Genomic DNA, 22,724 nt, shown 5'->3' on the forward strand with positions numbered 1-22,724 from the left:
CAATCGATATCAACTTCGAGATATCGCTCTGTCGTTAATTCCGACCAATTCCGACCTTCCCGACGGTTCCGTCCGACCGTTCCGATTGCTTCCGATATAATGTATTCTCCATGATTCCGACCCGGTGTATCCCAAAGATTCCAAGCAAGTGTCATGTGTTCATAATAGGATAGACTCCGGCTGCATTGTTTTCACGATGAATGTATATTAATGTTAATGTTGTATACAATAGTTATTTGTGTAGTGCCTCTATTGAAGAACATCGATATTAGTATTAGTTTGGAGTGCATTTTACACTCAATTTCATAGCAGTGGACTCATTGCAGTGGATTTTTATAACCGTGCAAAATGCCTTTTATGAAGGGATTGGCACCAATTAGAAGGACATTAAAGTACTTGGAAGCGGGTAAACTTGTATTTAAAAATAGAGTCAACATTTTTAGTATAAATTATAATTCAAAAGGCGATCACCACGAAGGAGCGAGGTAGGACATTTTGATATCACGGAAAGTAGTATGTACAAATAACCTTGTCTACATATTGTTTCCTAACATTTCATTTTTGCAGAGACTTTGTGTTTTGGTATTTACCTCAGATTCAGTATAAAAATCCTGACGTACAAGTGATTACATTTAGAAATATGACGCCTTCACCTTTCATAAGATGTTACCTAGATGATGGAACTCAGTTTTTGGTAGATATTGACAGCAAAACAAAGGAAGAAGTACACGATCATCTGAAAAATATCGTCTGTAAAAGCGAGTAAGTATTCATAATCTCTTTAAATTGTAAACAAAAACTACCTTTCAAATGGTGTAATTCGTGACGCAAGAATATGTGGATTGAAATTGGAATACCTTTTTGACATTATTTAGAAAAAAATTAATGAGAGTGGATTATTTTTTAGTCGACTTTATAGTTTGTTTCCCTGCTATATTTGGCTTTATGGGGAACTTAAAATTTCTAGTTCAAGGTTGGATTTAGTGTCATGCCAATTGTTATAAAAGTATAAGGAATGGTGGCGTTGGCTAAACCAGATTTCAACTTCCAGTCCCATGTTTTAATTTCTTTTGCCACTGGATTCTTTTTGCCCGATATCGAGTGGATGTCTATGATGAATTAGAGAAATACAAGATATAGTCACTTTGCATAGTTAAATTGTTGCTTAACTGCCTTATTCTTAAAGTTTCATTTACTTTTCTCTGTTGTAGTGAACAACTTACCCGAGAAGCGGTGGCCCAGGAAAAGAAAGATAATCCAGCTAATTTTGGTAAAGGTTACCCTCGGCATTGTATCTGTGAGATACCTGGTCAAGTCCCATGCTCTGGTGTAGTGCCATTGCCTAATCATATGCGTGGAAAGTATAAATTTGCAAAAGACTGATCAGTCTTATGTACCTTCTCTGTCTTCGTTCAAGTAGCACAAGCTGTAATTATTCATTTCATCTTCATTGTTGAGGTTGTAATAGTTTTGTAAATAAAGGAAACTTTTTTTCTGTCTATGTTGTCAATTACATGTAGCTTGACCATGTGTTTTGCAGTGTGAAGGGACTCATTTTTATATCCTTAAATCATGGGAAAGGTTATTTTCATTATTAAAACTGCACCATTTATTGCTAAAATCCCTTAGTTTCTGGAAGCTTTGATTGAAGAATCTTCGGGTTTAATAACATGGCGACCCACATAGCAACGAACCTCTCAGAGACGTCTCACTATGGTCACGAATGACTCGAATATCACGTATGTCTCGGAGATGTAATCGTGAGACGTTCAGGAATTAAAAAAAACATATTTAAACGCCATCAATGCCTTCCATATATATTTTTTGGTGAAAATCTGCAGTTTTGATTTTTAAAATCACGACATTTAATATGGGTTTCTTATTTTCAAAAGGTGATCCATCACAAAATTTGTCGCTAAAAATGATCGAGAAAAGTAGGCCATAACTGTATCATTTAAATTTAATTATTTTTTTGCCTAAATTTAAAGCATACCATAGTACAAAGTCTAATGAGACATCTCAGAGACTTATGAGAGATGTCGCATAGACCATTTTTTTGGACATAGTGACATCTCAGAGATGCCTCTGAAGCTTTCAGAATGTCTCTGAGACGTAGCATGTGATATCCGAGACGTATTTCTGCTATGTGGGGAGTATTATGGTTTTGCACTGACTGACCAATGCTTGACTTAATTAATTGGAAATAATCAAAGGCACAATTGGTATTTGTAAATTAAATGGACTTTTTAAACAAAAACATGAAAACATTCCCTATAATACAATTTTGGGATAGAGTTCAAGGCAAATAAGATGCTATATTTAGCAGAAAATTCATTGTTGGGGAAAGTCAGAATACGAAAATTATTTTTATTGAATCATGCATTTTCCGCCATATATCCTCATACCATGCTTTCCCTGTGAAATATGCCAATCATTTTCATTTGAGCATCATTCCAATTGCATATATTAATTCTGCTTGTAAACATATTCCCACCCTTGATTCTAATTTCCAGGATAATCGATACCTCCACTGCAAAATTGCTCAACAATCCCCCACCAAATCAAATCCACTATCTATCTATCTAGAAGCCCAACAATACAACTCCGCTCAGCTGGCAGCAGCCCGAGCGTTAATGCTCACCTCCGATTCTCCAAGCTTTGGCGATGAGCATTTGTTCTCAGGATACTGCCAGTGGAGTGCACTCCTATTGTTGGGCTACTTATGGATGAGCAGATTTGATTTGGTGGGCGATGGTTGAGCATTTGTGCCGTGGAGTCATCCCCCATGCCATATTTTTTTCAATTCTATTTCTTTTTTTTAATTTTCAAACTTAAAAGAATTTCCCTAGGATTCCTATTGCGGGTGCATATTAATTCTATACTTAATTTATCAATCAGGGTTTTTTCTGTAATATCATTGAAAGAATGAATGATCTGATGATAAACTTCCTATTATACTTACGCCTTCTCCTCCTTCAACATTCAAAAACTAGTTCCGTCATCATCATTAGCAAGAACTCCTCTAAGATTGGTTTGATGCAGCTCTCCATTCTTCTCTCCTATCTATCTTCTGGATGGACTGCACACGCACCAGGAGTAGTAGTTTACAGTTGAGTTTTTTTTCCTGTTTATATATATTTCCGCGTAATTTAATCACCTATGTAATATACTGTTTTTTTGACAATTCCTAAAAGAAACGTTCATACAGTCTTCGTTATTACTAACCTCCGGTTTATCGGACCCATGAACTCCCGTCCTGTCTTGAAACGAGAGTCTGTTGTCACACAACAGACTCCTGATTATCCGGCTGCTGCGGTTTATCCGTGTATGATTTTTCCTCTCGCTCAATTTTTTCCGCAATCTTTATAAAAAAATAAAATCGGATGCAAAATCATCGGAATTACCGCATTAATGCTAGGATAAACAGGGCTTATTATTTCCATTAGAATCCTTCGTAAAGTGGAAGCGATCGCGTGCTAGCTGCATTCACTGGAGCACTGTGTTCCTGCTTTCCCAGCCTCGCAGTGCACGGCCGTGCTCCACTAAAATGATCGCTAACTGGCGAAGAAAGCTCTCATTGAGTCCGGGAAGCACTTTAAAATAACAGAATAATTGCATGAATAACAATATATTGTACGTTTGAGGTAAGTAATGAGCATTACAAGACAGTGTAAGTTTGGGTTATCCGTGTTTTCCAATTATTCGTGCCATCTCTCCCCATCATTATCCCAGATAATCGGAAGTGCACTGTACTTACAATTTTCAGAGCCGATTACTTTTTCCTGCGCCCCTTATCCGGAGGTTAATAGTTGACCTGTGTGTGATAATGCTCAAAACAGGGTTCTAAGCATAGTTAGGGTGTTCCTGGGCAGTTTATGCATCTATATGTTGTCTCTTTTCTCTTTCTATTTCTTGTGCCCTCAACACTTTCTCCTTCCAACCTTAAATGCCTCAGTTTGTTGAACAAAACGCTGCCCGGTCAATTGTGTTCATTCCGGTTCTAAATTCTGTCCGTGATACTTAGCTATTATTGTTCACTCATTGTTATTGCTCATATTGTTCACTTAGCACATTCTGAATGCTAGGCAATCTTTGTTATTATCAGGCTTACGGTATAGAATGTACGCATTTAACACAGCGGTATTGACTAAGTGGTTGAATAATTTCTTGAACCACCTTTTTGTCCTTTTTCTTTCCAGCAAGAATGATTCTAAAAGTTGATCTTTTAAATCTAAACCGCCCATATATTTATTACATTCTATTACACACAAGTTTCTTTACACATTCTAGACCCCCCTTTCGACTTATGGGTTGTATTTGGTTTGAATGTTTTGTAGTCAGCAATGCAACATCGTGTTTATCCTTCCACTTCAAAGCAACCAATTTCCCATACTTTGCACTAACAACTTCTCCTTCCTTTAGTTTCTTTTTGAGGTTTAGTGGAATATCTTACGTGTGATTTTCACAGTTCCAAGAGCATCTGTTGCCCTCTGAACCTCTGGAAAAGGTCGGAACTACTGTAAAAATTGTCCATATAAACACATCTACCGGATTGTAATAGTTTCTCACAAAAACTTAGAACAAATTTTGTTGAAAAAAGATCTATGTCCTTTGTGATTTCACAGTCCAATTTTGTCCATGAGCCACAGTAAATAAGGAAATTCCATAAATACCCTGTAGAGTCACCAAGTTCAAACAATTTTATCCCAAACTGGGAAGCTTTCATGGGAATATATCGTTTCCACAACAGTCTACCTTTCCACAATAACAAAGACTCGTCTACACCGATTTCCTTACCTGGTATTTATACTTTTTGGAATTTATTTTTCAAATATTCACTAATTGGTAAAATTTTGTATAGTTTTGGATCTTTTTTGCAACTTCCTCATTGGTATTATCTACAAAATGGAGAAATTTTGTGAGCAATGAAAACTTTTGCTCACTCATTACATTGGGAAAAATGGAGTCTCTAATAAATGCTTTCTGCTAAATTATATTCTTGGTTATTATAGGCTTGGTTTCTGAATTATTCCCATCAACATCAGTAAACCTAAATACATTATTTCCCTCTGAGTTGTGGGGACACACAGTTGGAAGCACGATTTTTTTTGCTTCGTACTTTTCTCTTTCTCATGAGCAAGAAACTGTGCTGCATAGCAGTTTGTCTCAGTCACTCTAATTGAAATTATTTCACGATCCCAAAATAAATCAAAATATGTCAAAGGATCATCTATATACATGGAACAGGCTATATTTGTTTTTCAACTAAATCGCTAGCAAAGGTTGAAGAGGGTCAGCACTGTCGATCTCTTCCCAATTATTTTCTTGAAAATTCACAGAAAAATGAGAAGGTCCTTTTGAGTCCCAGTCAGGTAGCATATTTACCCTCTGATTTTTCAGGCTTTTTCCATCTACCACAGCACCGTTGTCCTCGTCCTTTTTCTATTATATGTTCCTATCCCTTTCTTTCCTTACCTCTGAATTTATTTGAATATCTGTGAAAAATGATTTAACTAAACTTCTTCTTGCCCTAGGGTGGGCACATAGAAAAACTTAGTGATAAGGGAAAGAAAACGAAAAATTAATGTAGGGAACTTACAGGGAATGGTTATTTCTTTTGAATTTTCAATGGGACGCTGCCCATCTATCTCAAGTGAGAAGAGGAGGAAAAGTGAGGGTAGAAGGAAGGGTGCAAAGCAGAGAGTAAAGATGGAGGGAAGAAAAACGGTTGACGGGGATTGGTTTTGCTCTAGTGGGGCGGTTATTCCTAGTGCAGAAAATGCAAGCCCATATGCATGCCTGCTCCAAGTCCTTCAGCTCTAGGGGGGGTGGAAGACGGGGGGAGGGAGGCCAATATGTATTCCCACTTTGCAACACTTGTCAAATATGTAGAGAGTTGTGGGAGGAAGCATGTACGGCTGGGGGGGAAGGGAAGCAGAAAGAGAGGAAATGCTATTGCAAGAGGAGCGATGCCCTTTCATTCGGATGCACAGGGGAGTGGTGGATAGGCCGACGTAAAAAGCTGGGCATTTCTGGCACAGCAGTAAATATTTAAGAGAGGATAAATGGGTAGGGATCCACCATCAGGATCCTCTGCTGGAAGGGGGGGGGGGGGGGGGGAGATTACAGTGTTTATCAAGCAGGCCATGTTATTCCCAATTGTAATCCAGACAAACATCAAACCGTATGAGGAAGAAGGGGAGGCAATCTATGATGGATAAAAGGAGCTGAATGTGCACTGGATTACAATATGCTGATTACATGGGACTGGGTTGCAGTGGCGGATAATTATTTTATCCTTCAATTGCATGCGAGCTCTATCACTGACCCTTAGCTTCGGTATTATCATCATCTGTCCTAATTAACTCATCAAAAACTACCTACTTCTTATGCAAAATTTGTACCATTATTATTGGCTTAGTGTAATTATATATACACTAACTAAATACCTTGGCCAATTCGCAAACTTCCCTAAACAAATTCATTCATTTCCAGAATGCTCACTAGACCTACAATCTTAGGTTTGCACTCCTTGACTCTAATTTGTTTGGGTTTTAATAGTGATTAATTAGAACCATAGGTGTGAAAAATCCACAGAGGAAAAATCATTTGCCTTGACTGGGATTCGAACCAGAATCCCTCTATTTCTGCCCAAGTGCTTCAGCCAGTTAAGCTACCGAGGCATCATTCTCCCCTGTGGAAATTTGTGGACTATACCAGACAAGGTGGTATGGAATGCTGAGCATATTATGCGACTAGCAGTCCAAACCGTGCACACGATGCCACTGCCAGAGAGCAGTCTGAACTTTGAACACGTAGAGGTGTTCGCTCTAGACATTTAAGTGTATCGGGACTAGCCTCAGTGATAACTTGTGGCTAGTCCCGGTACAGTTAAATAGAACCATAGGGACCATTGGCATGGATGCTAGCTCCCCACCCCTTGCCTACTAATAAAACCCCTCGACAAACAAGTTCTCTGTGAGTGAGTCACTCCAAATGTGAGAGACTGAAAAATGAGTGGAGAGGATTGCGGTGCATTATGTAGATGTAGACAGACATTACCAGAGGTGCTTGGACGTGAGTCGCATTGAGACATACTACATGAATGTAGTCACACAAGGATTGGGGAGTCCTTGAATGAGAATTGCAATCCTCTCCACTTTTTTCAGTCTCTCACATTTGGAGTGACTCACTCACAGAGAACTTGTTTGTCGAGGGGTTTTATTAGTAGGCAAGTGGTGGGGAGCTACGGTCGGCGTCAAAATGATGTGCCGCTGTACTTAGCAAATTTACATCTGGACTTCAGTTCATGTCATACTAATGAATAATACGTCATTTTACAGGAAATTTTATTCTCATGAACTTTGTAACTCAACCCAGGGAAAACTACTACGTCTACAACATTCATCTTCCACAATAAGTTACAACAATTAATGTAGATTAATAAAATGGCTTTTGCGTATTTTTAAAACGTATATTTTGTTGTAAAATAACGAAAATGTTTAAATACTATCTAGTCCTACAGTCAAAGACGTTGTAAACCCACGACCGTCGTAAAAGGGGGAGAACTAGAAAACTTATATATACGGCTTTTGATCTCCTGGCCGGGAAAATCGCACACGTATATATACGCCAGTCGTCTCCCGGGTCAGGAAATGTCCACACGTATATATACGTGTACAGTAGGGAAAAGGTTAAGGAAAATAATATTTTTTCAAGCAAATAATTTTAAAAATTAATTAACAGCTGTTACAGTTTCCTTAATATTACGGTATCATTCACCTTTTCCATGCCTATCTTACCTATAACTTGAACAACCATGGCTTGCCCCCCCCCCCCCCCCCCTCACCCAGTTTTGATCCTGGGTATGCCCATGATTCAATGCATGTGGTGTTAAAATAAAAAAACCAAGTTCATGCTATCATCTTTAGTCTTAATTTCAGTCTTGTTTAGTACAGGTTGCTTTGTTACACTAATCAGTCTCATAGGTCCATGCAACAATAAAGCAATGGAATGTAACAACATATACGACAAACATAGTTAAATAAAATAGTGATTACATGGAACATTTTGACCCTAGATAATAGAATTATATAAAAATAAGTTTAGATAATTAGAGTAACGACATTAGCAAAAACAACTGAAAAATCAGTCTTATTTTCTCAAAAATTTAAGAGGTTGGTCGTCATGAATTACAGGTGAATAAATGACATCACAATGCTATTACGTTGCCATTCCCTACAGAAAAATTAGTGATTTCTTTGGTTCATTCTTCACTTCTTGGCCTTGTCAGTTTCAGGGTGCTTCTTTGGCACAGCTGGAGCATGTCTGATGGCAGGAGCCCCAGTGTGAGTGATAGGAATTTTACGAACACCTTCCTCCAAGGGCTGAAGCTGTAATAGGAATGAAAAATGTTTTAATTGAGAAGGAAACATTAGGTATAGAAATATGCTGAATAAAAATTAACTGGAAAGCTTTAAGTTTAACCCCTATCTACAAGACCATGAATTATTTTCTTCAGAAAGGCAGCAATTACAAGAAAAATTTCATAAGAAAGAGAAAAGAGATTTATAAAGTATTACACCCCGATCATGCACTCAAGACATTGAACTTAGTGAAACATATAACCATGCCTTAATCGCAATCCACTACAGCATTCAAAGCCTTGCCACATCTGATGGGGTACTCCAGCCTAAAAGCATTATGCGAAGGCACCAATAGGAATAACGGGAGGAATGAGATAAATGCTTTGACGCCTTTAACTTTGACTCCTTCCCCTCCTTCCCAAACACACTAGAGCAAGCTTGAAAACTATTAAAATTGGTTTTATTCATGAACCTCCCCAAAGAGCCAATTACAATCCAGGTTATTATGCTGATTTCACCTCCATGATAGACAAAGAAAAATACTCCTGTTGTGCACGAGCCCATCGAGAAATATTCACCTATTTAATGACCTTAATCTTAATTGCAAAAGTTGCAGCTCACATCCACCAAAGCAGGCATCATACGATGAAAACCAGTAGATATTATTCAAACAAAAACGCACAACAAATGAGACATTTTCATTTTTGGCAAACTGGAACCATGAGGTAAGATTTAATATGGTGCCATTCCGATCTTATCATATTCTTCAAATACTCAAAAATAAACCAGTTTTACAAAGTATTTTCATGTGCTTTCCGTGATTGAGGGGCCTCTTATCAAAGAATGGGACGTGGGCGCAGAAATCTGTACAGTATTATGCACTCAGCTCCAAGTTCTTTGGAAATTTTTGCTCTCTTACATTTATCATGACACACTATCATCCAACCAAATTTGAACAAATCAAAGGGGGAAACTAGAAGAATGTTCCATGATTCCACACCAAGTTTCGTTCTGAGAGGCCGATTCCACATCAATACAAACTACTATTTTGTAACCACGGCATCCTGTAAACTGACTGTTCGTAACCACGGCCATTGATAACTGTCTATTTTGTAAATGCCACAGTTGGTGTAGAAAGAAAAATACTCAAATGGCCATATCCCACGGCTTGCCCACCTTGCAAGTCAAAATTTTCACTGTGTTGGTGTGCGGGAAGGGGGAGAAATTCACTGCAGGGACCAAACACCAGCCTCTCAACCGGAAAGCCCAAAACACACCCACATTCACTCAATACAAACCTACACAACAAGATCCTTTGTGGGGGCTGTAGGGAGCTCCACTAAGGATTCTTGCTCCACAAAAAAAAAAAACCGGGAATCTTCACAGGATGGGCCTGTTAGGGATAGCCAGTGATTTGTGGAAACACACACTCAATAAGCAGTCACTCACACATTCACTCACTTACAGATGGCTTCAATCTTCCAGGAGAATAAAATTGCTCCAGAGAGAGCATCGTTGGGGATCGGCAAGGGGACGAGGAAAACATGTATACGTATTTCGGCTACAAAGTAGCCCTCTTCAGCGTGCTGAAGGAAGAACCAAATGTACTCACAACAGGAGGCTGAAAGTCAAAGGATAGGAAACTTGCCGTCGCCTGAGATGAACAGACGTGGGAGAGAATCTGAAAGCAGCCAATCATTGTAAAAGTGAAGTTTTTTTCCAATGGCAGCGAGGAAAGTGATAGTAAATAAGATGAAGCAAACTGTAGCTTGGAGGCTTTAGACTGCTCTCCTTTGAAATTACATTCTTTGGCTTCTCATAGTAGATACTTATATACATAGTAGGTTGCAGAAAAAGAAAGATAACACAGGCGAAGCATCACCTTATTTCAAAAGTGCCTGGTGCATTGAAATTAGTGAACCCCTCCCTGGAAAATCTAAGTAGTGACGAAGATGAGAGTGGCATTCAACTCATCAAGCAAAAGGCAGCCGACTTGGATGACCTGCTGACTAAATTAAGAATAAATTGCCAACAGTTAGCCTCAGGGTAAAATTTAATTGTTGACCCAGGCCCCTTTGTTTTGGTCTAGGAAAAGGATTAAGAGTGAATTTCATGTTTCAGGCAACACAGTGATACAGGCAAAAAAATTGATGAGAAGGGAATACTTGCTATGCCATGCACCATGTATGCACTGGGAAGCCACTTCCAAACTCCACAGTAGAGCAGGTGAAAAATTTTTATGAGCTTGACGAGAATCCTAGACAGATGCCTGGTGCAAAAGATGTGTCCGTGTGAATAAGAATGAGTATATGCAGAAGAGGTTGATTTTATGTCACCTCAAGGAACTTTACGTGCTCTTCATACAGCAATATCCACAGGAAAAAATTGGGTTCCCAAAATTTTCCTCCTTTAATACGACCCTTCTGATACAGTGAAATATAGGCAGTGGGTTTCCATGGATAGAACAGAACTTCAGTAGTTTCCATCATCCATTGATGAACTCTTGGACATTCTATGCCTCGAATAAACTGATACCACATTATCACATCCCTAAAGATCAAGCCTTGTTACGTAAGATTTTACACTTTCCCGGCGAACATGTAAAAAATTCTCGGGATACCGTGTGGAATAGACGTGAGAATGGTTAGCGAGTCGGTACCCAAAACGTCGGCGCTCTTATATAGTCTTACCCCTACGGTGTCCCGAGAAGAGTTTTTATAACAATTCTCATTTTTTTAAATAAGAAAAATCACCCTCAGTCATGAAACGGCTGTTATCATAATGTATTTTAGTGAAAACTGTTCCCTTTTAATTCAGGATAAAGTTCAAAGTTGTCACTGGACCAATCCATCATGCACCATTCATCCTTGCTTGATATATGTGAAGAAAGATGGTACTCTCACTACTTCATCTCATTGTTTCATATTTGATGACCTTAACCATGATATGCCATTTGTTATGGAAGTGCAACGTCACCTGATAGAATTTTTAAAGAGAACTTTGCCTATGAACCAAGAGGTTTACTACTTCACAGGTGGATGTGCTGAGCAATATAAAACGGCCAGTCTTTTATAAACTTGTGCCATTATTATTATGACTATGAAATGAATGCAAACTGGTCTTTTTTCCCCACAAGTCATGGAAAGTCCTCTTGTGATAATATAGGAGATACTGTTAAACAAATGGCAAGGCAAGCCAGCCTGCAACGCCCAATGGCACAGCAGATAACAAAAAGCAGTAGGATGTATGAATTTTCTACAGATAATATTAAAAAAATCAATTTCCATTACATTAAGCCTGATGACGTGGCTTGTTCACATAGTAAACTTCTTGAAAGATTCACCATGGCAAAAACAAATCCAGGCACAAGAAACTTCCATCATTTTGTGCCTTTGTCAGATAGAAGAGTCACTGTACAGTTCACTGGTTGATGATACAGAATTATATTTGATGTTTGTAATATAATAAAATAACCGTTGTGTTCCACACTATTTTAAATAGCATGACCCGAGTTTTAGCATCGAATGCTATCACCAGGTGACCTGATGATAGCATTAGATGCTGAAACCCAGGTCGTGCTATTTAAAATAAAGTGTGGAATAAAACAAAGATATGTATTTCATTTTACTATATAATGAAGCAATTCCACAAAGTAATGCCTGAGACCGTGTCTTATATTTGATTTTTGTTCTGAAACAATGGATTTCTCAGATAATTTGGCTGTTGGTTCATATGCAGCTTGTATTTACAGCAAGCAGTGGTACATTGGACTGGTGGAAGCTCAACCATGAGGGTGATATTTCAGTTAAATTCATGACACCTAAAGGACCCTCATCTTCATTCTCTTGGCCAAAGAGAGGTGATTTTGAGGTGCTGGAGCTGATATTGTTGTTATTTTTGCACAACCATTGACTGTTAACTTTACACTATCTTACTTATTTAAACAATAATGGCCATATTCATAGTTTCATTAGTAAGCTACTAACGCCTAAGTAGCATTCTAAGTAGTAGCATACTAGCACAATAGAAATATAGAAATAGAAATTTTATTCACCTGCTAGGTCTTACATGATGTAGACATAGGCTTTGTCATATTATATCTACTCCTAAAATACAGAGATTCAATGTTCATATTCCGTAGGATTTGAAATTTTCACGTTGGCAAATACAAACATGCAAAATTGCAATTACAATAGTATACTATTTATAAGTAGGTTTTGTGAATGATAATACAGTGGAACTTGTTTAGTACGTTTCTGAAGGGACCACAAAAAATGAACGTACTAACCAGGAAAACGTGCTAACGAGGAAAGTAAAAAATAGCAGTCGGGGTAATTGCAATCTGTGGAAAAGTCGTCATAATAACAATTACTATCGGTAGTTCTCGTAGGATCGCCTTCCTGAACTCTTTTCACCTTTAAAATAAAGAAAATGTGTGCTACATTGAAAAACAATACCATGTGAATAAAAATCACAATGTTTCATAGATTTCCCGAAGACAATTACATGAAAAACGGCGTCTTTCTCCCGTGATTTATCCTATAAGTATTTATAGAAAGAGGAAAAGTAAAGCTAAGTCATTTCTTTTTTGTCACAGCATACTCGGAGAATATAACAACAACCCTGAATATGTCAACGGGTTGTTTTTAAACATCATAAAAATCGGACAAAATTATATTAACCTTAAATTACGGCAACAGCCGTACACATTCGCTTCTGGAATAAAGCCATATCAATTGTTATATCGATCAATATATCGAATAATAACACCCAAGATTATTAGATTACGACATAATTACAAGAAGATTTTCTATTATACAGTTGAAATTTACTTTAAAAATGTGTTTGATGTCGTCTGCTTTCGTGCCGAGATCAAGTACATATTTTTAAGCTAAGCTTCGCATGGAGATCCAGAGCATCGTCTGCTCCCGCAGCAGTAGTGAAATACGCACATACTCCGTAGCATTGACGTCATGCAGTACTGCTTTAGATAAAGTGGGAATTGGATAAGGCTCATTTCTTCATCTTGATAACTCGTGCAATAGCAACAATTGCCCACTCATGAAATTTGTGCGCAGTGGGTACTCCAGAGGCAACAGAAGGTGAGGAGCTCGGGGTGGGGAAAATTGGGGCTTCTCATTGGCTGCAGTTTTGCATAGTCAGACATTCCTGATAAATGGCCATATTTTATTATTCATCACGTCATAAGAATTGAGAAAAGCATTTGAATAAATCACGGTCGAAGAAAGATGTGTGGAATGAATGCAAGAATGTTAATGGCTAGTAATAATAAATTAAATCATGAATTCGGAGCTTTACGACCCTTAAGAAGATAGTGGAGAACGAATTGCGGGTTGCGTCACGGCTAGCAATTGAGCATACTAACCAGGAAAGCCCAATTTTTTCAAACGTACTAACCAAATACTTTTGCCTGTATTTTGTTCCGCTGGTACCGGGACCGAGAGAAATCGTCGTACTAAGGAGGAAAACTTACTAAGGAGGAACGTACTAACCAAGTTCCACTGTATTTGCAAGGTTTTACTAATTTACAATTTTACAAATTACAATTCCGTTTGGGTTTTTAGAAAAAAAGAGAATTCATCAACAGTATAAAAAACTTCACTGAGTAATAAGGTTTTTACTTTCCTTTTAAATTGCCCAAGGGATGTGATATTCCTGATACTCTGGGGTAGAATGTTGTACAATTTTTTTCCATTATGGTACGGACCATCACTGCATAGTTTTGTATTTCTATTATTATTATTATTATTTCGCACTATTTGTATTTCTAGTTAAGACATGCAGTTTACCACTAGATCTAGTTTTATAGCTATGGTACTCGTTGTTTTTAACAAAACAATTTATGTTTCTTTTTATAATTACCAGTATGTTAAGGATGTATAAAGAGGATACAGTCAATATTTTTTGATTTTTAAAGTGAATTCTGCATGATTCTCTGTAAGGTAATCGTAACATGGTTTGCAAAATTTTTTTCTGAATCGTAAAGATCTCAGAGCTGTGGTTACTATTCCCCCAGAAAATAATTCCGTAGGAAATGAGAGACTGAAAATTAGCAAAATACAAGCATTTTAGAATATTTAAAGAGGTACTGGCCCTCAGGTATCTAATTTGGAATACAACACGGGATAACTTTGATTTTAGCCCTTCAATATGTGGACTCCATTTCATGGATTTGTCAACAACTACACCAAGAAAACTTACATTATTTACAAAAGAAAGATCTGAGTTCATTATTTTTACATTTGGTTGAAAATGACAATTAAAATTAATACATACTGACTTCTTTAGGTTAACAGAGAGCATATTCTCTTGTAGCCATTCTTGAAGACTATCAGTCGTTCTGGTTATTTTTTCTTGTAAAGAAAGGTAGTTTTGGGCCTATATTAATAAACTGGTGTCATCAGCATACAAAATAGTTTTTACATAAGGAAGATTATCTGGCAAGTCATTTACATATAGATTAAATAGTAAAGGCCCAAAGATTGAGCCTTCAGGGACAACATGTTTAACAATTTTTGAGCTTGAAGAAAAAATTTTTATAGAGTTGGTATGGGCATCATAGTGAGAAATTTGAGTCATTTGCTTTCTGTCAGTTATATATGATTTTATCCAATTGTGTGCAAGTCCAGTTATGCCATATTTTGTTAATCGCTCAAGCAGCAAATCATGTTTTACTGTATCAAAAGCTTTTGTCAGATCTATGTAGAGTCCCAAAGTTTGATTTTTGTCATCAATACTGTTTAAGGTATCATTAAGAAACTCATACAATGCATCAGTGGTTGACTTATTTTGTCTACAGCCAAACTGAGAGGAAGTGATGGTTGCATTTTTGTCTAGGAAATTGATGAGACGGTCTGTGCATAATTTTTTCAAAAATCTTTGAGAAGCCTGAGAGAAGACTAATAGGCTGTAGAGTAATTGTCAGGATCATTTTTTTCCCCTTTTTTAAAAAGTGGATATACTATACTCGTTTTAAGCTGTTGAGGAAAATTACCCTCCGATATAGATAGCTTTCCTAGGTAGGTAAGTACAGAAGTTATAAAAGGAATAGAAAACTTAATTATCTTGTCTGGAATGTCATCAAATGGTTATTCATAGATCGTTAGTAAGGGCTACTAAGCTTAGTATGCTACTATCTTCGAAGCCGGCTCTTAGTCGCCAACCTGCCTTGTCCAAGGGAGCTACTAAATATGGCGGACCATAGTGGATGATTGTCTCCTTACCTATTTGTATACACTTGTAGATTTTTTAAATACATTTTTGCCAAAATGGAACACGAAAATCAATTCTTCAAGTAAGGCAGGCAACGTATGAAGTGTAATTGTTGACAGGAATTGAAAGTTTTTTATAGCTGCAAGGAAACTAGGATGTGCAGTGAACTTGGGCCTCTGGTGTAAGTGTACACAATTTGTGCATTTAGTGTACCCCTAATAGCGAATTGACTGCATACAGATGATGAAGTAAAGAGTAAAGCGATAAGTGAAGTGATTGAGTGTATGAGCTTCGACAAAATTATTTCTTCCACACTGGTTTAATCAACCGAATACATTTCGATCAAAGGTGTATAACTAATGCGAAGCGTACATATATGTTTCATATTTGAAGTAGTTGATCTTTAGGGATACAGTGAACACACATTAATATTCATTCGTTTGTACGGTTATAAGAACTTATTCTAAATCGTAAGTGATGAGAGGGAAGTGAGATGTGAAGAATCCTTTATATTCAAATTTCAACGAGTGCAAATTCTTTTAATGCATGCAGTGTGATTGGAAAACTCGATATTGTTCTATCAGCAATAGTTTGAATTTTCAGCAGAAAATATCAAAATAATAGATTTATCACGTATATGCACAACGTAATAGAAAAATGGCTTCGTCAGTTGAGCATTGGGATAACATTGACAAAGCAATGATTTTTATTTAGTATGGCACTTATATATTGAATAGCTAGTATTAAGGTAAGGAATTCAGTAATACCCCAAAAAGATTGCCTTTCATCTGGATTTATGCTTAAGTTTATCGGATAGAAATGTCTCTGTCGCGGCACCAATCCTGTTCCTATGCACATGTTGACAATAGGTTTATTGGTCCTTATTTGCTCCACCTCTGGTAAAGTGACAATTCGCTGTATCGAGAGTTTATTTGAGCACCGTGAAGTCTTGTTTTATTGAGGTTGCACTTTAATCAGTCACCAGTTGTCTAATTACCAATTATCATAGTTACGAGATGTCAGTGATGAAATAGCTGTTTAGGTATTGCTGTGATACCGATAGGCTAAGATAGAGCTCACCCCCATGCTAAGAAAATGGTGTACAAAGTTTACATACTAACATATCAATGAATATATTCTGCAAAAAACTAATGTGATAATACATAACCACACTATCACAACAATGATGTCAGAATGGACCTTAGGAAATGGAGAAAACTATGCAACTTATAATAGAAGTCCATTACATTAGGTAATAAATCGAAGGAACTTAAAGCAGAAATAAGTTGCACCGCATAACGCTAAATAACCAAGAAATCTAAGCAAATTGCAATGCGAAATTTCAAGAAAAAAGTACTCGGGGAATTATTGGAAGAAAATCCTAAATCCTTTCGGTCATATAAGAGAGAGCTTCAAGAAAAATCTTCAACCGTACATTCATTATTTGATAAAGATGGTAAACTTATCACCGAAAATATTCACAAAACTAACACGTCAAATTCCCACTTTGTAAGTGCATACAATACAGACGATACTGAATTTCATTTAGACGTCCCATATGCTGAGGAATCAATGGAAGAAATCTCAATTCAACATGATGGGATAACTAAACAACTATAATTGATAAAGAACAGGAAGTCTCTGGGTCCGGAGGAGTTAGCCTATCATCAAGGAATTAGCTTCAAAGATCGTGCCTTATTTCAAGATACTGTTCAAGAAGTCTGTCTGAAGGACAGTTACCGCTAGACTGAAAGCAACTTTCTTCCAACTTCATTAACATTGATTGTAGGCCAGACACTCGTATATTGTCATTAGCAATATCATGACTTAACTTCCTCCATGGCTGTCAGCACAGATTCCAAAAAGGTAGATCATGTGAAAAACAACTCGCATTATTTCTTCACAAAATTCTCAAATTCGATGAAATGAAAAAAGATTACGCATCATTTCTAGATTTTAACACGTTGCGTACGGATGGCGAGAATTCTCGTCATTTTTTTCCCCCGAACGTTCCAGACGGATGACGAAGATTCTCGTGATTTAGGCACGAAAACCTAAACAATTTTAAAGCACACAATACGTATTCGTCAGTACGTTTTCAGTTGTTGTTCGTTATTCAAAATAATTTGATGCATCATAATGTTTGATTGGATAAAGTTGTATTCTAAAAATTAGCTTTTTAACCATGTTTAAAACAAAGGCATTACACCCTAATAGGCACATATTTCCAATCTCGGCGTTCCTAGGAATTTAAATACCCGGTACGCAATGCGTTGAGAGAGCTTTCGATACAGTACCTCACAACAAATTTCTACACAAATTCATCATGCAGATTAAATGAAACAGTGGATATGACAGTGGACAACTGGATATGAGACTTTGAGTGATCGTTAACAAGCAGTAATTCCTGACGGAATTAGTTCTGATGAAGTTAAAGTGACATCAGGTGTTCTGCAAGGAAGTGTAATCGGTCCCATTTTGTTCATTAAAATAAGTTTATTTGCTGTTGATGCTGTGATCTGTAGTGAAATTCGTGATTACTCTCACTTTGAAATTCTATCATCGGATCTGACTTGAACTTAATCTGGGCAAATGCACGGTAGATTATTTGCAAAGTTTGTCCAATTACTACCATGTTTATGATGATGTCTCCATGCTTCGGAGTTTCACCGTCTGGATTTTCTTTGAGATGACAGTTTCTTCGGTATTCCAACCAGCGTCTTCAGGTTGGCCTGAAGACGCCAGTATGAATACCGGAGAAACCGTCGTCACAAAGAAAATCCATGCGGTGAAACCTAGAAGCATGGAGACATCATCTAGACAACGCCGCGGAAAACTACGCATCAACTACGACCATGTTTATGATAAAATAATTACGAACCATGAACCATTAAGGACTTTAGTAAATGCAAGATGTAATTTCGTGGGAGCATTAAGTGTAAACGGCTGGTGTCATAAAACCCCATGCCAAACCCCTTTCTAGGCAGCTTGCAGGGTAGTATGTAGATTTAAATTAAGGTCAACAGCAGGACACTTTCTTTCCTTGGGCAACCTCGATCAACAAAGATGAAAAGTCCAAATCGATTGGAATTAAACACCCAAGTGTAAGAAGCCTTGTGTTCCATTCACTAGCTCTACATTATTAATATAATACTAATCAACTAAGACTAAAATGATAGATTGGATAGTCACCCGAGGAGCGCTAAGGGTCAGCACACCGTCCGATGACAGGCTCGAGGTAAGAGCATCAGCGTTGACAGTCTTGGGCAAGACGTAGCGACGAACAAAATGTCTGGAGATGTAGCCGTGCTCGTCGGGCATTTCTTCGTGCTTCCCCTCGACGACCACGTGATTGTCGACGTGCTTCACGGTTATCTCTTCCGGAGCAAACTGCTTCACGTCCATCATGACATGAAAACCATCCTTATCAATGGAGACCGTTCCCCTGCCACCATGGTGGCGGACGGCCGCAGTGGAGTGGCGCACCCACGGGTGGAGTCTGGGATCCCTCGGATGAGGGTGGTGCGTGACAGCCGGGTGGACGATGTCGCTCACGTCTATGCCATGCCCGAAATGCTGATCGAACAGATGGAGCGGGGCCAAGAGGTTCTCCCATGGGTCGCTGGCGTAGAATGGATGCAGGGCCATCTGAAGCACACGAAGAAAACCATCTTAGAACTCAATAGGTCAATTCATAAAAACGATAAATTTGTTCAGCACATTAAGTTCACGATCGCAACGAATACTTTTTAAGGCATCCACGCAAAGATAAACGAATCCTTTCCCTCTTCCAAATTCCTGACCCTACAATGTGCTCGGCGCTACCTTAGGCGTATCGCAATGGTTTCCTATCATGCAAACCTAGAATGCATAGTGCCAGTTCCACAATTCTCCACACAATATAGGTATGAACATAAAGAGAAATTTAAAAAAAAAGGACGCGTAGCCTATAACTTCAATAACCGATAACTTACAGAGTGATTACCCCCAACAGTTAACACCACATATTAGTACGAAATACCATATATTAGTACGAAATATCCAACCCCATGGGACAATATAATTTTAAAACTTCAGCATACTTTGATTAGTTCGCCATCAAAAATATCAAACAAAAATCTAAAACTACACTCAATACTATATATTTAAAAAAAAAACTTCAGTTTAAGGCAGCGCTTCTGGGATATTATACTCGACACAGTCACAGCAAAAAAGTTTACGCTTTACCACAGAAATTTTGGAAACCTAAACAAATGAAACAACGAAAGAAGGCAAAAAATACCAACTTACTTCGACGTTAGTAAACCTTGTATCCGACTTCGAACAGAAAACTTCACTGACTGCACAACCTGGGCTGCTTCAGGACGAATCCCCCTTCCGAATGCGATGAGGAACGCTCGCCCCCGTCCCTTTATGAAGGCTTGGGAAAGTGCCCGCTCGCGCCGATAGGTGTCGTTGCTTGCTGAAAACATCGAGAAATTTCTCCAACGCCCCAAATGCAACTAGGGACCTCGCGTCCTTGCTAGGGCTACGGAGAAGGGCCAAGAAAATATGGGAGGGGGTTCGGATCCGTTACGCTTGGAGTAAGGTTTTCGGACAATGCGACTCATCCTTGGTGAACCTCACTTCTAAATTACCCGATTCCGCACACCTGTCCAATTGTACTGGGAAGGTGGAAGATTTTTCGAACTTCATCGAACACGTACGTAGCATGGTTTTCCCCTGATAATTTCGACCTGACGGGAAAATCAATGAAATCCATCCTTTCGGTAGGCGAATCAAATCCAGACGAAACTCGAGGATCAAAATTTGACCTACGTCGGCAGCAGTTTCGCCAGCCTGGTATTAGGTCGCGGGTTTAAATTTCAAGTGGGATTGCTAAATAACAGAAAATATCATGCGTAAAACATGTCATGCATCATTATTATTCATGCTTCACTCCGTCCATCGGTCTCAAATATGGATCAGGAATCCTCTGACCACCACATGTATTGAAACCCGAGCCTTCACGGCAAAAAGCCACTGCAATAACCCATACTACTCGTGCGACATCGTACATGCACAAATACCGCAGTATGAGACCGTATAAACCCATGGGTTCATAAGGTCGGTGATTTATTTATTTCAACGGAAAACGCCATTTCACATAATCGAACTGATTGAGAAAGTAACAACAATTAGAACAAAAACTTAAATGCATAAGTGATAATTACAACAAAAAATATGTACACAATAATCAAATGACTCCAAGCAAATGTGAACTGATTTCTGAAAACATCCCAACTTTTCTTTTGCATGAAACTGGAGATTGATTGAAGAAATGTAAGTGCGTAGCTGGACCACTCCCTGTTCTGAGAAGTCGGGAGAGCTCACACTGCGATAGGCATGTAGAAGAGGACCGTCGGCGAAAGATGGTTCTTGATCGAAAATTAATGAAAATTGAGAATGAGATTCATTACCTAGTGGCCTTGTGGCCATGAATCTATAGTTAAAATGCGGAGCGGTGGTTTTATGAGAACTCGAATCAAGCTGGAATTATGAGTATGTAAGGCATACGTAATTACTCTCATTAGTTATGGAGCAATTTCGAACATGCAATTCCCATTACAATTCAATATTTAAACGTTAATCTAAAAGATATAGCATTTACCTCTGTGGCGTATGGCTAAACGTTCCTGACGGTTGCAATACAATACATCCGACTAATCTTGCCTTTCGTAACTTACCTAATTTTTAGGTTATAAATGAGGGCCAAAAATACTTTGTGAACCATTGATATTAGCATGCATGGCCATACACAATAAACGATGCTCAGGAGCAACAGCCATTGAATTACTACGACACGCCAATGGGGAATTTTCACATTTTTTAAAAACTCTGTCAAAATGTCGTAAACCTCTAGGAAATAATATATACCGGGGGAAATTTCATTACTAGCGGTAGTTTTCGAGATATTAAAGGTCAAAATGGAGAAGTGGGGGGTGCGAGCGAAAGTAGTGTGTCCAAGAGGGGTGACGTCATTTCTCCCCAAACAGAGTTGCTAACGTCCGAGGCGTGGAGTTCGGAGATTGTTGCGGTAGGCCTATGCCCGGGAGAAGTTGTTTTTACCTACGTGAAGTGCTTTTATGTCGAATTGTAAATATTACGTGGTGCCTATTTGTTCAAATACATCACGAAAATCACTTCATTAGATATATTCGTCGTTATATTAGATTATATTCGTCGTCATGAATAATGAAGCGAGAAGAATGTAGTGGGTTGAAGCGATAAAGAGGAAGAACGATCTGTCAACGAAAACGACGGAATTTGTTTTTAAAGATCTTTATAAGTAATTACAACAGAATTATGTTGAAAAATGTCTTGAGCGTGTGGTGCGGAGGACGTGCAGCTGCCCTGTTCGCGCAGTACCCGCCGGTCGCTTGCATGGTGTTTTTGCTGAGCTATCAAAGGTTGAAAAAAACGGCCGTCGTAGTATCCGATGGCTGAAAATTATTGTATTTTTTGAATTTATCAATGATTAATCATGATAAGAATACGTAAAGGGTTCATACAGTAGGCCAAGGGCCCAGCTAGGAATTAAGGCCAGGGGGGGGGGGGGGGGTTACAGGCGCAATTGTTACTGGGAAGCCTGGGGGTATGGCTTACCCGCCAGGGTGGGAGCGGGAGATGCGGGGGCCCTCCGCCAGAAAATATTTCAGATAAATGGTTTAAAATGGTGAGTTTTTACGGCCTTCTGAGGGATATTTTATTAATCCTTACACTATTCTACAAGTAATATTAATCCAATTATGCAAAATAGATTAAACTTAAAAATATCTATGAGCTCTGGGGGGGCCTTATCCCCAAACCCCCCTCGCTGTGCCACTGCAGTAGGCTACCTTGCCCCTCTCCGAAATCAATTGATTAACATGCGTAGTATTCCTATCTGAACTCCATAAAAACCATATCGGCTACCTAGGAGCGTAAAATGTGTAAGAAACTCACTGATATATAACCACTAATTCCTCCAATCAACTGACTATGTGCCACAGGAGGAAATACAACCTGAGGAAGTGGTGGAAAGTCGAGGTCAGGAAAAGTACTGCCAATTGAAGCCAAAAACAAAAGCTGTTGGTATTTAAAAAA

At 38.4% G+C, this 22,724-nt stretch overlaps 2 protein-coding genes across 3 annotated transcripts in view; one reads left to right on the plus strand and one right to left on the minus strand.

The window, feature by feature from the left end:
- Positions 1–98: 98 nt before the first annotated feature.
- LOC124165278 (probable 28S ribosomal protein S25, mitochondrial) lies at positions 99–1,499 on the plus strand. The gene is made up of 3 exons (XM_046542613.1): positions 99–485; positions 568–762; positions 1,212–1,499. The coding sequence occupies exons 1-3, from the start codon at positions 349–351 to the stop codon at positions 1,381–1,383; spliced, it is 504 nt and encodes a 167-aa protein (XP_046398569.1). The 5' UTR covers positions 99–348; the 3' UTR covers positions 1,384–1,499.
- Positions 1,500–7,912: 6,413 nt separating this feature from the next.
- LOC124165830 (protein lethal(2)essential for life-like) overlaps positions 7,913–22,724 on the minus strand; it is a 60,301-nt gene continuing 45,489 nt past the window's right edge. Inside the window, exons 1-3 of one of the 2 annotated variants that reach the window (XM_046543357.1) lie at positions 19,890–20,019; positions 18,792–19,247; positions 7,913–8,393 (exon numbers count right to left, since the gene is read on the minus strand). In XM_046543357.1, coding sequence (XP_046399313.1) covers positions 8,274–8,393; positions 18,792–19,247 — 576 coding nt within the window. In that variant the 5' untranslated portion in view covers positions 19,890–20,019 and the 3' untranslated portion in view covers positions 7,913–8,273. Of the gene's footprint in view, positions 8,394–18,791; positions 19,248–19,889; positions 20,020–22,724 lie in introns of those variants that run through there. The other variant, XM_046543358.1, reaches the window with a different exon arrangement.

Source organism: Ischnura elegans, chromosome 9, assembly GCF_921293095.1.
Source record: "Ischnura elegans chromosome 9, ioIscEleg1.1, whole genome shotgun sequence".
NCBI classification, from domain to species: Eukaryota; Metazoa; Arthropoda; class Insecta; order Odonata; family Coenagrionidae; genus Ischnura; species Ischnura elegans.

What these genes read in the sequence shown, in the direction of transcription:
- LOC124165278 (XM_046542613.1), top strand. Translation starts at nt 349, where the DNA reads ATGCCTTTTATGAAGGGATTGGCACCAATTAGAAGGACATTAAAGTAC. An exon ending in GATCACCACGAAGGAGCGAG is followed by an intron (nt 486 to 567) that starts GTAGGACATTTT and finishes TCATTTTTGCAG; the next exon opens with AGACTTTGTGTTTTGGTATT. An exon ending in AATATCGTCTGTAAAAGCGA is followed by an intron (nt 763 to 1,211) that starts GTAAGTATTCAT and finishes TCTCTGTTGTAG; the next exon opens with TGAACAACTTACCCGAGAAG.